The following is a 13,528-nucleotide window of genomic DNA, read 5'->3' as shown; positions in this document are numbered from 1 at the left end:
GTGTTTACTTTTGTGGTTCATGCTGTGGAGGTAAATGACAGGAAGACAACTAAAGAGCTAATGGTGTTGTGAGTGAGGCCTAGCACTCAGTAGGATCAGGTGGGAAGGATGGTGTATCCAGGTGTGAGTGCAGCTACATGTGGACAGGGCAGAGGAAGTGATGTGGGGTGAAGACTGGGGTAGGAAAAAGGACAACCTTGGAGACCTAGAATTCAGTGCGGCTGAAGCATCCATCAGGAGCTGTGGGAGAACAGAACAAGAGGTGCCCAGTGGAGGGAGGAGGCCAGTCTCACAGGACTTTATCATACAAATGAGAATCCATCCAAGTTAATGTCGTGATGACGGGATCCATCAACTATGTGGACACTGGCTGGGAGGCCCTTACAGGGTGGAAGGGTGGTTATATGGGTGAGGCTAACAGGCATGAAGATGGAGAGGAGGGAAGAGATTTAAGTGACATTTGGGAGGTGGAACTGGCAGGAAAGGAGAAGGGGTTCTTTAAGATGACTTAAGCAATAGGGTGAGTGGTAAGATAGGGAACTCGGATGAGAAGTTTGGAAGGAAGGATCACAGGTTCACTTCAGGACAGGTTGAGTTTGAGGTACCTGCAGAAGCATCCATGTGGAAATGTCAAGTCCTTTTGATGTCTGGCAGCTCGGAGGACAAGCATGGCCAGAGATAGAAAGGTAGAAGAGGCAGAAAGTAATCAGAAAGCCATCCTTCATATACAAATATCACAGTATCTGAAGCACTTGGTTAGACTGTTTGCCTGCCTTTCTTCCCACCTCAGTGATTCTTAATTTTGTTCCGCCCATTCCTGGACCACATGTGTGTTGCTCTCTCCAGGAACGTCTCTCTCTCTCTCTCTTTTTTTTTTAATAAATTAATTTTTTATTGGTGTTCAATTTACCAACATACAAAATAACACCCAGTGCTCATCCCATCCAGTGCCCTGCTCAGTGCCCGTCACCCATTAATCCCCACCCCCCGCCCTCCTCCCCTTCCACCACCCCTAGTTCGTTTCCCAGAGTTAGGAGTCTTCATGTCTGTCTCCCTTTCTGATATTTCCCACACATTTCTTCTCCCTTCCCTTCTATTCCCTTTCACTATTATTTATATTCCCCAAATGAATGAGAACATACACTGTTTGTCCTTCTCCGATTGACTTACTTCACTCAGCATAATACCCTCCAGTTCCATCCACGTTGAAGCAAATGGTGAGTATTTGTCGTTTCTAATGGCTGAGGAATATTCCATTGTATACATAAACCACATCTTCTTTATCCATTCATCTTTCGATGGACACCGAGGCTCCTTCCACAGTTTGGCTATTGTGGACATTGCTGCTAGAAACTCCAGGAACGTCTCTCATCGGGCACAGAGACTCTCCCTTGTCTGTAGGCTCCTTCAGGGTGGGAAGCTGTTCTTATCTTTGCATTCCCAGCATCCAGGACACATTTTAGAAACTCACTAGTTTTCTGATGGACAAGTGACCAACACATCACATGAATCAATGATTGTGTTGGAATCCACACAAAAGCACCAATTAAGGATAATGGTTGACATCAATCTCTAATTTTATAGTATCCACCTTTGCAGTTAAAATAATCTTTAGTTATTTATAAGAAAAATGCAAAGTCATACAAGAGATCAAAATGAGGATAGCCTAAAAAGTACACCATTAAGATATATTAATAGGGTATCACAAAAATTTAGGAGTTTAAAAGCATTGCCTTTATCAGCTGAAGAAATGTCATCCAGGAAGCTTCTGAGGGCATGTCTCAAAGAAAATTGGGTTGCTGGCTGTAACATAATGTAGAAGAGCATGGCTCAGCTTGGGAAGTCAAGAGAAGCTGCCTTTTTTTTTTTTTTTAAGATTTTATTGATTTATTCATGAGATACATACGCGCGCGCGCACACACATACACACACACAGAGGCAGAGACACAGGCAAGGGGAGAAGCAGGCTCCATGCAGGGAGCCTGACAAGGGACTCTATCCCGGGTCTCCAGGATCACACCCTGGGCTGAAGGTGGCGCTAAACTGCTGAGCCGCCTAGGCTGCCCTTTTTTTTTTTTTTTCTCCTAAAACCCTTTTTCCTAAAGGGTTAATAAACTCAATCATTTCATCTCAAGTTGCACAATTGACTGCTTTGATCACTTCAGTTCAACTGTGGAGTTGGTTTCTAGGAGGCATCCTCAGGGAAGCATAGCCCTAGGAGGAAGGAGAATAGGCTTTCCTCTGCTGTGCGCTTTGAGGCAGGGAGCACCCCAGCTGTAGCACCCAGTCACCCCAAGGCTGCAGCGGGCCCAGCACATGCTTTTAGCATCATGGCCAGAAGCTTCTCTACACACCAGGGAAGCAAGACTTGCCCTCATCCACTTTTACCCCAGTGCGCAGGTGTCAGAGAGTCTGAATTCCTAAGCAGGAAATCATGCAACAAGTAGGGTGAACATTTCTCATCACTCTTTTGGGCAAATGTAGTGATGTATGTTTTAGTTACGAAGGTAGAAAACGGTTTTAATGTTATTAGGCCCAAAGTGTCATTAAATGTGAAAGATGATCCAACAAATTGCTTCTGCATGTGTTAAGTGAACAAAGGAAGCAGATGTCCGTAGCTGGGAGGGAGAAGGCCATGGGCATAGCAAGAAATTCTGACTTAGAAAATAGTGAATAGCTCTTGGATAAGCAACACAAAACAGAAACATGGACTCAGAGGAGAGGAAAATTATAAAACAGGAAGGGCAGAAGTGGAGAATGTTATAAGGAAGATGGTCTTGTTTCAAAACTAAATGAAACATCTATTGTTTTAAAAAGAAAGGGAAAGAAAATCTGCTGGACCTTAGTTATTGATATTGTATTTTTATTGATATTATAAATTAGAAAGGAAGAGGAAAGCCAGTACTCATGGTTGATGTCTGCTAGAACTAAGGGAGAACAATCTCTTTGCCTTTTTACACAAAAGCCACTGTTGCTGGGACGCCTGGGTGGCTCAGTGGTTGAGCCATCTGCCTTCGGCTCAGGGTATAATCCTGGGATCCTGAGATCAAGTCCCGCATTGGGCTCCCCACATGAAGCCTGCTTCTTCCTCTGCCTATGTCTCTGCCTCTCTCTGTGTGTCTCTCATGAATAAATAAATACAATCTTAAAAAAAAAAAAAAAGCCACCGTTCCTCACAGCCATTTCTCTGAATATGAAAGAGCATCACTAAATTGAAGGGAGAAACATCAAACGTTCAGAAATAGCTAACTGTAGAATTACATAGAGGAAAAGTCTTACTGACTTAATTCCCAGACGGTTCATAGAGCACACTGGTCACACAACTGACCTGAGTGATGGGGCGATGTGACAATGGCACCTTCAGGCCGCTGGACCCTCATCTCAATTGTGCCAACATTGTTCTGCTTACGTCAATTTGCAAAATAACTGCGCTCTTCCTATCTTTTATCAGGACTACTATAAGGGTTCTAACCTACCACCAATAATGAATACAAGGTTAATTCGGGGCTGGTCTTGGGACTGTAGCCAAACCAGAATGGTTGTGTGCAGATTTTATGCTCCAGCAGAGGGCAGTACCACATAAAAATTACTCTCAAGTGGCACCTGACCTGTAACACCTTTTGTCTATTACTGCAAAATTTCTACATTATTGAATGATTGTTATTTGGGCTACCAAAATGGTGACTTGTCCATATGCGGTATCCTGAAATATTGGTGGGCAATCCTGGTAAACAATTGAAGCCCTAACCATTTTAAATCTTACAATTAAGGAAAGTATGGCTTGTTTGAATCTCTCTTTTGAGAGTCTTCCTCAGTGTGTATGTCTCTTGGGTGTGTGTGGTGTTTATTGTGGCTTTGCTTCCCTTTCTCACAGGTGGTGATTTTCTATTGCAAGCAAATAAATTGGGTTCATAACATAAAGTGTCACAATGTAATACTGCACTGAATGTTGTTTGAAAGACTATATCTTGGAACATAGCTAAAGTGATTTCATCTTCCTAATAGCAAAAGGACCTCATCATAAGTAGTTTCATCTACAGCATGGTCAATTTAACCAAGATCCCTAGGAACACATAATGGGAAAATCTTATATATTAATGAACTTACATTTTAACAGTTATTTAATCAATTAATCATTAAGTGATTTCCTTCCTTTCCACTCCTACCTTTGTGAAGTCTCTGCCTATTTTGGTTGTTATGATATTTGTTCTAAGGATGTATTTGTTTTAGAGAGAAATAAAAAGGGAACAACTGTTGGGAGGGGCAGAGGGAGAGAATCTTCAGGTAGACTCTCTGCTGAGCTTTTTATTTTTTTAATTTTTTATTTATTTATGATAGGCACACAGTGAGAGAGAGAGAGAGGCAGAGACACAGGCAGAGGGAGAAGCAGGCTCCATGCACTGGGAGCCAGACATGGGATTTGATCCCGGGTCTCCAGGATCGCGCCCTGGGTCCAAGGCAAGCGCCAAACCGCTGCGCCACCCAGGGATCCCTCTGCTGAGCTTGGAGATCTACATAGGGCTTGATCTCATGACCCTGAGACCATGACCTGAGCTGAAACCAAGAGTCTGACGCTTAACCACTCACGTACTCCACCATTACAGTATTTATTTGCTAAAAATTAGCTTAAGATTATTTTGGGTTATTATGCAATTGAGTTGAGGTTCTGTTTCAGTTGACAGTTACTCTTTGATATGCCTGTATGTGACAGAGATAAAAGTCACCCTACATTTAATCAAAGTCTAGATTCCAAATGAACTTGTATTTAAAAAACTTTTTGGCTAAATTTCTCCCTGCTAATATCATACTTCTTCTTAAGATTTTATTTTTTTGTTTGAGAGAGAGAGAGAGTTAGAGAGTGAGAGATGGTGAGCATGAGTGGGTGGGAATGGCAGAAGGAGAGGGAGAAGCAGACTCCTCGCTGAGCAGGGAGCCCTATATGGGGCTTGATTCCAGGACCCTGAGATCATGACCTGAGCTGAAGGCAGATGCTTAACCGACTGAGCCACCCACACACCCCTAATATCATACTTCTAATAATTAAAACTTTTCATAAGGTAAATGTCAATCGATAGATATTATCAGTATGCACAAATAATGGTAGAATCAAACTCAAATAGCACATTCATGTCAACTCCTCCATTAAAAAAAAAATCCCATCCACCCTGGCATTTCCCCTCATACAATTATAAACAGGAATTTTAAGCTTTCTTAGCCAGTAATGGAAATGATTAGCAATGAGGACTTTGGAAGTAATGATGCCAAATGGAGAGATGAGGGGGTGGTGGTCCGCGGTCACATGTTTTTCCTGGAATTTCTGAATTTGACGGTAACGGAGCACACTCAGCTCTACCTATAACTGAATCCCCTGAATTCTGTCTTAACATTTTTGACCCAACTCAAAGGTAAGTTCAGCAGACACTTACAAACAATAGCCATGTTCAAGATACTTATGATGATAAGTTCAGTTGAGAGTCAGTTTTGAGATTGAAAGTTTGGGTTTGGAATTGGAAACACATTCCACATTTTGTTAGCACAGAAGCAGTGCTAACAGGGACCAGTGTTCCCAAGCCAGCTTACAAAAAACTTAATTCAGAAATTTGGGAAATATAGAACACAGAGTTCTAAAGAACCTCATCGACCTGTATAATAATGTTTCCATGGGAAAATTCTTCACAATATTTTCCAGATTTAATGTCTGGGATATTACAACCTTAAACATTATTTAAAATTTGCAGCTGTGGCCCTACTGGGAGGAAATTTAGAAGCCTACTTCCCCCAACTACTGTTCCAAGCCACTGAGGGTGGTCTGTGACCTGCCATGGCTTTCAATAGAGCAAAGTGTCCACTGAGTTGGGAATCCCCCAAGGAGCAGGGCATGAGACCAGGGAAGTTGGTGAGGCATCAGGGAGGGAAGTCAGGGTGCTGGGAGTGGTTTTATTCCAATCCTCTTTCTTCCCATTGCACCTTTGTCCTATGTGATTTGGAGGTGGAGGAAGTGTCTGGAAATCACAAAAACCTCCCCATCTCCATGGGAGTGATGGCTGGTGGTAGGGGTGGATGTACCACCTGTTCTTTTAGGTCTCTATTTGGAGGAGGTGGAGGCCTAGAGGCCGGAGGAGGAAGGAGGAGGCTGATGAAAGGGAGCAAAAGGGCTTTTCCCTCCCATCTTCCTCCCTCTCCCCCTCCTCCTGCTTCTACCTGTTCAGAGAGCCTGCAGCATGACAGGTCGGCCAGGATGGAGATGGGCAGGGGGAACTGTGATAAAAAGATGAAGTTCCCCAGCAGCATGGAGAGGGAAGGGACTTCCTGTGGCACCTGGCCAGGCTGCAGTTAGCGGGACATTGGCCAGCCTGGGGCCCACTCCTTGTATCCCAGGGGTAGCAAGACACAAGCAGTGATGGCATCCAGCTGCTAGGGGCCTGTATCATGCCTCACTGAATAATCACAACCCCTTTTTGGTTCTACTTCCCTAATGTGTCAATAAAGAATGCCAAAAGTTCATCTATATTCTTCCACTGTGAATTTTGGGCTAACATATTGAGGGTGGGGTGTCGCTGTGGATTAATGGGAACCTGGAACATAAAATCAAATTCCTAGAAGATTAGAGCCCCCTTAATGAGTTCTGTATGGGGGCCTGGACCATAGCTGACGATAAATATTTAACAACCACCTCATTGGACATCAATTGAAAAGAACCTAATTATAAAAAGCTCCACATTTTATTACTGGCTGCTCCTTTAAATACATTTTGTGATAAACCTGACATTTATCTGATAAATCAAACAGAGGAAGATGAGCTGGTGAGATTAACCCTGAATCAGAAGTGATGAGTAAATCTCCATAGTAGATTTGGTTAGTTTAGAGTTTATATTTGATAGCAAAGTTGACTCTATATATTGGCAACCTAATAAAAACTGCTAAAACTGTCAGTGGAAAAATATGTTGGAAGTTGAGAAAATAATTTTGAGTTAATTCTTATCTTTTTTGTATTCCAATCAATGTTCATCATTTTTGTTTATTTTAATCCAGGACTTGTACAGAATCCCACCAAACTGAAAGGAGTGCCTTAATTTTCTGAGCCCACAGCCAAATCCAAATAGGGCTTTCATGAAATTGTCAAACAAGCCAAGGCTTTGCCTCATATCTCTGTTACCCCATTAAAGAGAGAGGGAGAGAGAGAGAGAGGGAGAAAATCTGATCTCTCCAGTAACAAACTCTTCCATCCTCCACACTTTACCTCCCCCTAAACCACAAAATAAGAACATCAGATCCAATTTTTCATTTGGTTTAAAATCCTCTAAAATTTGGATTTTAATACTGATCTTCAGCACCAAAGACTTCCTGTTCTTGGCTAAACCGCTATGTAGTGTTTGTTGGTAGCTCTGTTTCCAGCTGTGATAGTAGGTGCTAGAAGTTGTTACATTTCAACTCTGGGCCAGGTGATTTTTATTTATGTCTTAGCTGAACCTGATCCCAGGGATGAAACACTCAGCCTCATACAAAAGATGGAAGAGCAACTATTAATGCAATTATTAAAAAGTCTTGGGTAACAAAGGGCATTTTGTGTACTCTCTCTGTCAAACACCTTGCCCAAGGTCCTTACAACCCTCCTGATTCCTAACTCTGTCCTCTTGCCACTACTTTCGTATTTCTTGAAAAAAAAAAAAAAAAACTTGCACAAATGGCATTTTTGATAGTGCACAGATTACCAAAGTATTTGAATAAAAAAGATGGCACATATGGCCTGAAGGTATGGCCCCATGATACCAAAGTCCTCTATGACAGAAAAAGGAACAAGGTAATTTCTCTGTGTTGTCCTCTGAGCTGTGGGAGAGCTGTCAGTCCATCATGAAGGATCCCATGGATGATGACCCGCTGGCACCATCCACAATCTTAGTTCTCATTTCAGTCTCCCACAGTATTGAAGGGAGAGGATCATTTTATTTTCATCATGGCATGATTCCATTCTGACTGTGGTCTTTGGCCCTGGTCCCCATCTGAGGCTACAAAGTATCTTTCCCCAACCAGATTCAAATATTAAATTAAAACAGATGTGCAAAACTTACACAAACAAAAATCCGCCACCAAAACACAACCCTACCCCTCCAAAAACCACCAGCTTTGGGGAGAACCAATCAATGTCCATCATTCTCATGTCCTTATCCTAAACAATTACAAAAAGAACAGATCCACATTCCTCCTTAACCTGTGGTTGTTTCAAGGTCCAAAGAGGCCAAAGAAGCCAAGATCTAGAAGTTCCTGGGGTGGTCTCCACGACCCCTCTTGGGCCACTCCTCATCCACCCACCTGTGCAGGACCTTCTCCACGTCAGCCCTGTGGTAGAGCCTGCAGAGCTCCATCAGCTGGCCCACTGGCCTCTGGCTGTTCCGGAGCAGGAACTCCAAGGTAGGGCTCTGAGGCCGCTGCTCCAGGAAACACAGTTCATCATAGGGCATGCCCCATTTACTTGCAAAATTCCTCCAGTTTTTTATTGTTGGGTGACATGGATCCAGCTTTATCCTGATGACATCAAGCAAGTCCTGATCATTGAGTAAGTCACTTATGGTCGGGGCCCGGAGCACACAGGAGGAACAAGTACAGTTCTCCTTGCAGGACTCATCTTTGCTTAGGTCTGCAGGAACAAGCAATATGGTCCACAGGTCAGCAAAAAAGCAAACACACGCGTCCATCTCTTCCATCCTTTATCCTTCTGCTGGAATGCCAGCAGCACTAGTGGACAGCACAGTGCACCTTAGAGAGGAATATTTCAGGATACTCCTTTCTATATATTCACACAACAAATGTGGCATTTTTGACAGCCAAGGATGGCTTGCTTTGCTAGAAGCACTAGTGAGATTTTACACAGTCAGCTTCCCTTTCTTTTTGAGACTCTCTGTGTCTTACATTGTGTGTTTGTGGGACTGCTGGCGGGAATCTGAGTTTGGAGGAGCAGGGCTCTCTCTGTGGGCAGGTCACCAGAGGAAGTCACGCTCAACTATCCCATAGGTACACCAGCCTATACCTACCTGGACCTCCACCCCTACCCCTTCCAAGTTACAAGTCAGCCCTGACAGCTTTTGAATGCCTAACATGGCATGTTAGGGTATAAATGATTACACAATTCTTTAAAAGGCCTTTAAACACACACACACACACACACACACACACACAAACAGAAAACTGGAATATCCAGTCTATACGCATATTTGAAACGGAGAGATAATTGATAATGCCAGAAAACTTACTTTTTAGATTTATGACCACCTTATCATGCCTTTGCCTTTATCTGTGTTTTCTTCACCCATGCAGCTGCCTTTGAAGTGAAGCCAACACCCTGAGGTGTGCACAGTGGGATGGATGAACAGGAGGCTTCTGAGCTGAGCCTCACCAAGGAGGGCACAGCCCCAGCCCAGGGGAAGGGCAAACATTTTTCCATCAGTTATCTCTAGCCTCATTTCAATACGAGGGAGCATGAGTGTAGGGGGAGGATGAAGGAGCGGGAAGAATTGCTGGCAAACTATTTAAAATAAAGTTGTAAGTGGTGTTTCTGCACAGCATGGCATCGTGTCTTCAACTCTGCATCCATACTGGGTCTCCTGACCCTTCTGACCAGGGATTTTTAACAGCCAAAGGCTATGCCAGAGATTACTGGCTTGGAAAATTCTGGGAGGTTGCAATGACCTTTACTATTCTGAGCCCTGGACTTCCCAGTTTAGGGAAATTAAAAATTAGAACAAGAGAGTGTCTTTGGTGATCCAAAGATTGTGAACCAGCAATCTGGAGGCAAGTATAAGATGACAAGAACCATAAAAATCCTGCTCATATTCATTGATCTGGGATATAACTTCAGGAAACCCAGCCTAAAGAGATAATCTAGAATATGTATACAAATGAAAATGTTTAATTACAGTCTTATTTTTATTATCCATTTTTAAAAAACAAATGTCAAAGTTAAGGGATTAGTGGAAGACATTTTTGTACTACTTGATGGAATTTTTTTTTAAGATTTTATTTATTTATTCATGAGAGACACAGAGAGAGAGAGGGGCAGAGACACAGGCAGAGGGAGAAGCAGGCTCCATGCAGGAAGCCCAATGTGGGACTCGATCCCAGGTCTCCAGGATCAGGCCCTGGGCTGAAGGCGGTGCTAAACCACTGAGCCACCCGGGCTGCCTGGAATTTCATTTAAATAACTATGAAGACCACGTAGCAACCCAGAGAATGCGTGTGCTGTAATGTCAAGTGAAAAATGCAAGATGTAAGGGATGTGTGTATTGGACATTAGAAGTATATGAGAACTCGATGTTACTATTACTATGGAAGGAAATGTACAAAAATGGTAATAGCTATTGTCTTAATTCCATAGGATTTTCTATTTTCCAAACTTTCTCCAGGGCTATTTTATTTCTATGGTAAACAATGTATTACATGAATAAGCAGGTTCCCACCTGACTTTGAAGGTCACCTGGACCTCCTGTTGCTTTGAATGGCCCCCCCTCACACCAGCTGCCCTTGGATATGGCTGCCTCTGGACCTGGGCCCAAGGCTCCTAACACCCTTTGGATACCGCCTATTGCATGCTAGGCTGTATCCTTTCTGAACGTTCCTTCTGACAGCTGAGCCCAGAACCCCCAGCCCCATCCCACCATGGCCCAGCTGCATCCCTTACCCTGTCGTCTGATGTGCTGAGATTCCAGCCTGTCTCACTGCTAAGACCTAAAACAGTACTTCAATTTCTCCCTCTAAGGCACCCAAAGCTCTCTGACTCCCCTATTGACTTAGAGCTCCCGAGATGTCCTGGTGGACTTTTTCACTGCATCCACCCAGTTCCCATATCGCAGCCTCCACTGGAAGCTCTCCATGCTATAATTCCTGTCTTACTTCCTACAACATCCTTAAATACAACCCGTGCTCCAGACCAGCTGTACTACTCCATTCCCTGAACTTCATCCATCCTACAAAGCCTACCTCAGATTAATTAAAAAACTAATAATCAGCTCAGTATAGAAATCTGGAAGTTATATACCCTTAGAGATTTTGTATAACCTATTGAACATTTCAGGCTTTCCCAAATTCTCACAATTTAGAGGAACAATTTGATGCAGAACATTGCACATATATTTTTGGCCACATATGTACTCGCCGCACCAGTAAGGGGATTGTTAGGGCCAAAAGAATGAGCATTCTAAGGCCATCAATCCATGTGCCGCAGCTTTCCAGAAATAAAGGTGGTACCAATTTATACTCTAACCAGGGAACAGTGATACCACTTATCTCACCTGACCCTTGTCAGCACCAACTAAAAAATGTTTGTCAATTTCCCAGTTGGAAAAATGAGGCCTCCGTGTCTTTTCTGGTGTTTTCTCTCTGATCAATTTTCTCTCTTCTCTCTCTCCCTCTCCCTCTCCCTCTCACAGGACTTCCTCTACTGAACTTCTCTTTCTCTGCTGAGCTTCATCCAGCCCATAAAACCCACCTCAGATTCACCTGTTGGCATGAAATCTCCCCAGCTCCTGTCCAGAATGCCACCTCACTCAGAATTCCATCATTTTGTTTGCATCTCCTGACTCTGCCTTGCGGTGAGATGTTCTGCATGGTTTTCTTGTTCCTCATTACACCTTAAATGCCCTGAGAACAGATCCAGATCCTTCTGCAGTGTGTTCCACATCTTAGAGTTTAAGAATGCTGAATTACATTTCTGTGTAATATAGGGAGAGCCATTCTTGAGCCATGTTAATAATGATGCATTAAGAAGTAAAGCTTTAGCAGCATGATGGGACAGATGTTTATTTACTTAAAAAACAAACTTTGTGGGACACCTGGGTGGCTCAGCGATTGAACATTTGCCTTTGGCTCAGGTTGTGATCCTGGGGTCCTGGGATCGAGTCCCACGTCGGGCTCCTTGCATGGAGCCTGCTTCTCCTCCCTCTTCCTATGTTTCTGCCTCTCTGTGTCTCTCATGAATAAATAAAAAAAATCTTTTAAAAAATGAATTTTGTAATGGCAAAGGTGATTTCTTCCTAAAGGAAGTATGTAAGGGAAATTCTGCAATATTCTTTGCTCTTATTTAAAGGTGGGATCAAATGAACAATATTCTGTCAAATGGCCATGAAAGCATGTATAATTCTGTTTTTGTAAAAACAAACAATAAAGTAGTGGCGCCTGGGTGGCTCAGCCAGTTAAGCATCTGCCTTCAGCTCTGGTCATGATCCTGGGGTCTTAGGATAGAGCACCGTGTTGGGCTTCCTGCTCAGCTGAGAGCCTGCTTCTCCCTCTCCCTCTGCAGCCCCCCGGCCCCAGTTCCTGCTCTCTCTCAAAAATGATAAATGGGATCCCTGGGTGGCTCAGCAGCTTTAGTGCCTGCCTTCAGCCCAGGGCATGATCCTGGAGTCTCGGGATCGAGTCCCGCATTGGGCTCCCTGCATGGAGCCTGCCTCTCCCTCTGCCTGTGTCTCTGCCTCTCTCTCTCTCTCTCTCTCTCTCTCTCTCTCTGTGTCTCTAATGAATAAATAAAAATGATAAATAAAAACCCTAAAAAAACAATAGTCATTCATATTCATGTAAAGCATATATACCTATTCACAAAAAAAGTCTGGAAGTATGTATAACAAAATTGTTAATAATGGATATTTTCTAATTGTTTATGATTGTGTTTCTTTGGATGTTTCAAAAAATATTTTTAAATGTCACAGAAAAATAAAGGATTGAAATCCCCAAGTTCTGCATTAAATATATTGAGGTGCAAAGGTCATCTCTGACACCACCTTTGTAAGATTCAGTGTTGGTGAGATTCTTTCCTTTGGTGTCAAGAAAAGGAATAAAAATATTAATAAATAATATAAAGAAGAAGAAAGACATCAGTAAGGTTTCTGCAAAGCTTCTTTAAGCCTTCTAGTGTAGGAGAAGCTTTTCTTTGAACTTTGACCATTTTTTAGTTTGTTTGAAAAGAAATGATGTGCCAAAATCTATCGGTTTCCCTTTTGTATTTTCTGTGACACAAATCACAAACCATTTACTGAATTGCAATCGACACGAAACATCAACACTAGTGAATTTAAAGCTGCCTGCTTTAGAATCATAAACTATAATTAGCTCCCTGGTGGACTTAAGTGGAGAAACATGTTTTGTTTTGTTTTGTATCGTATCAAATGTATTTCGTCCTATACTGCCTTAAACACCTATCATGTAATGGTGCACATAAAAGGCTAGGCTGGGCGATGCCTTGGGGAAGAAACAATTGCGGGGAGAGAGAGACATAGGACCAAAGAAGCTTTCATCAGAAATGGGGGGAAATGGAATTATTATCTGATGCCTCTCAAAAAACAAGCACAGGGGTGCTATATAGCTGCAGCTCAGAAATTGTTTGCCAAATGAGTGAAGAAGAACTATGCTTTCTCCCCAGGAGAGAAGGGACACTTGTTGTTTTTAAATAATTTCTACACCCAACGTGAGGCTTGAACTCACAACCCCAGAGATCAAGAGTTGCATGCTCTACCCACTGATCTGGCCAGGCACCCACTGATAG

At 42.9% G+C, this 13,528-nt stretch overlaps 2 protein-coding genes across 3 annotated transcripts in view; one reads left to right on the top strand and one right to left on the bottom strand.

The window, feature by feature from the left end:
• Positions 1-11,874, top strand: part of LOC121487035 (translation initiation factor IF-2-like) — a 38,141-nt gene extending 26,267 nt beyond the window's left edge. The window contains exon 3 of the mRNA XM_041748501.1: positions 11,421-11,874. The gene's annotated coding sequence lies outside the window, so the exon portion shown is untranslated. The remainder of the gene's footprint in view (positions 1-11,420) is intronic.
• EDARADD (EDAR associated death domain) overlaps positions 4,592-13,528 on the bottom strand; it is a 64,588-nt gene continuing 55,651 nt past the window's right edge. For both annotated transcript variants that reach the window (XM_041748855.1, XM_041748854.1), the window contains exon 6: positions 4,592-8,635. In XM_041748855.1, coding sequence (XP_041604789.1) covers positions 8,253-8,635 — 383 coding nt within the window. In that variant the 3' untranslated portion in view covers positions 4,592-8,252. The remainder of the gene's footprint in view (positions 8,636-13,528) is intronic.

Source organism: Vulpes lagopus, chromosome 3 (assembly GCF_018345385.1).
Source record: "Vulpes lagopus strain Blue_001 chromosome 3, ASM1834538v1, whole genome shotgun sequence".
Taxonomy (NCBI): domain Eukaryota; kingdom Metazoa; phylum Chordata; class Mammalia; order Carnivora; family Canidae; genus Vulpes; species Vulpes lagopus.
Note: the sequence above shows the minus strand (reverse complement) of the source record. Positions and strands in the feature narration are given on the sequence as shown.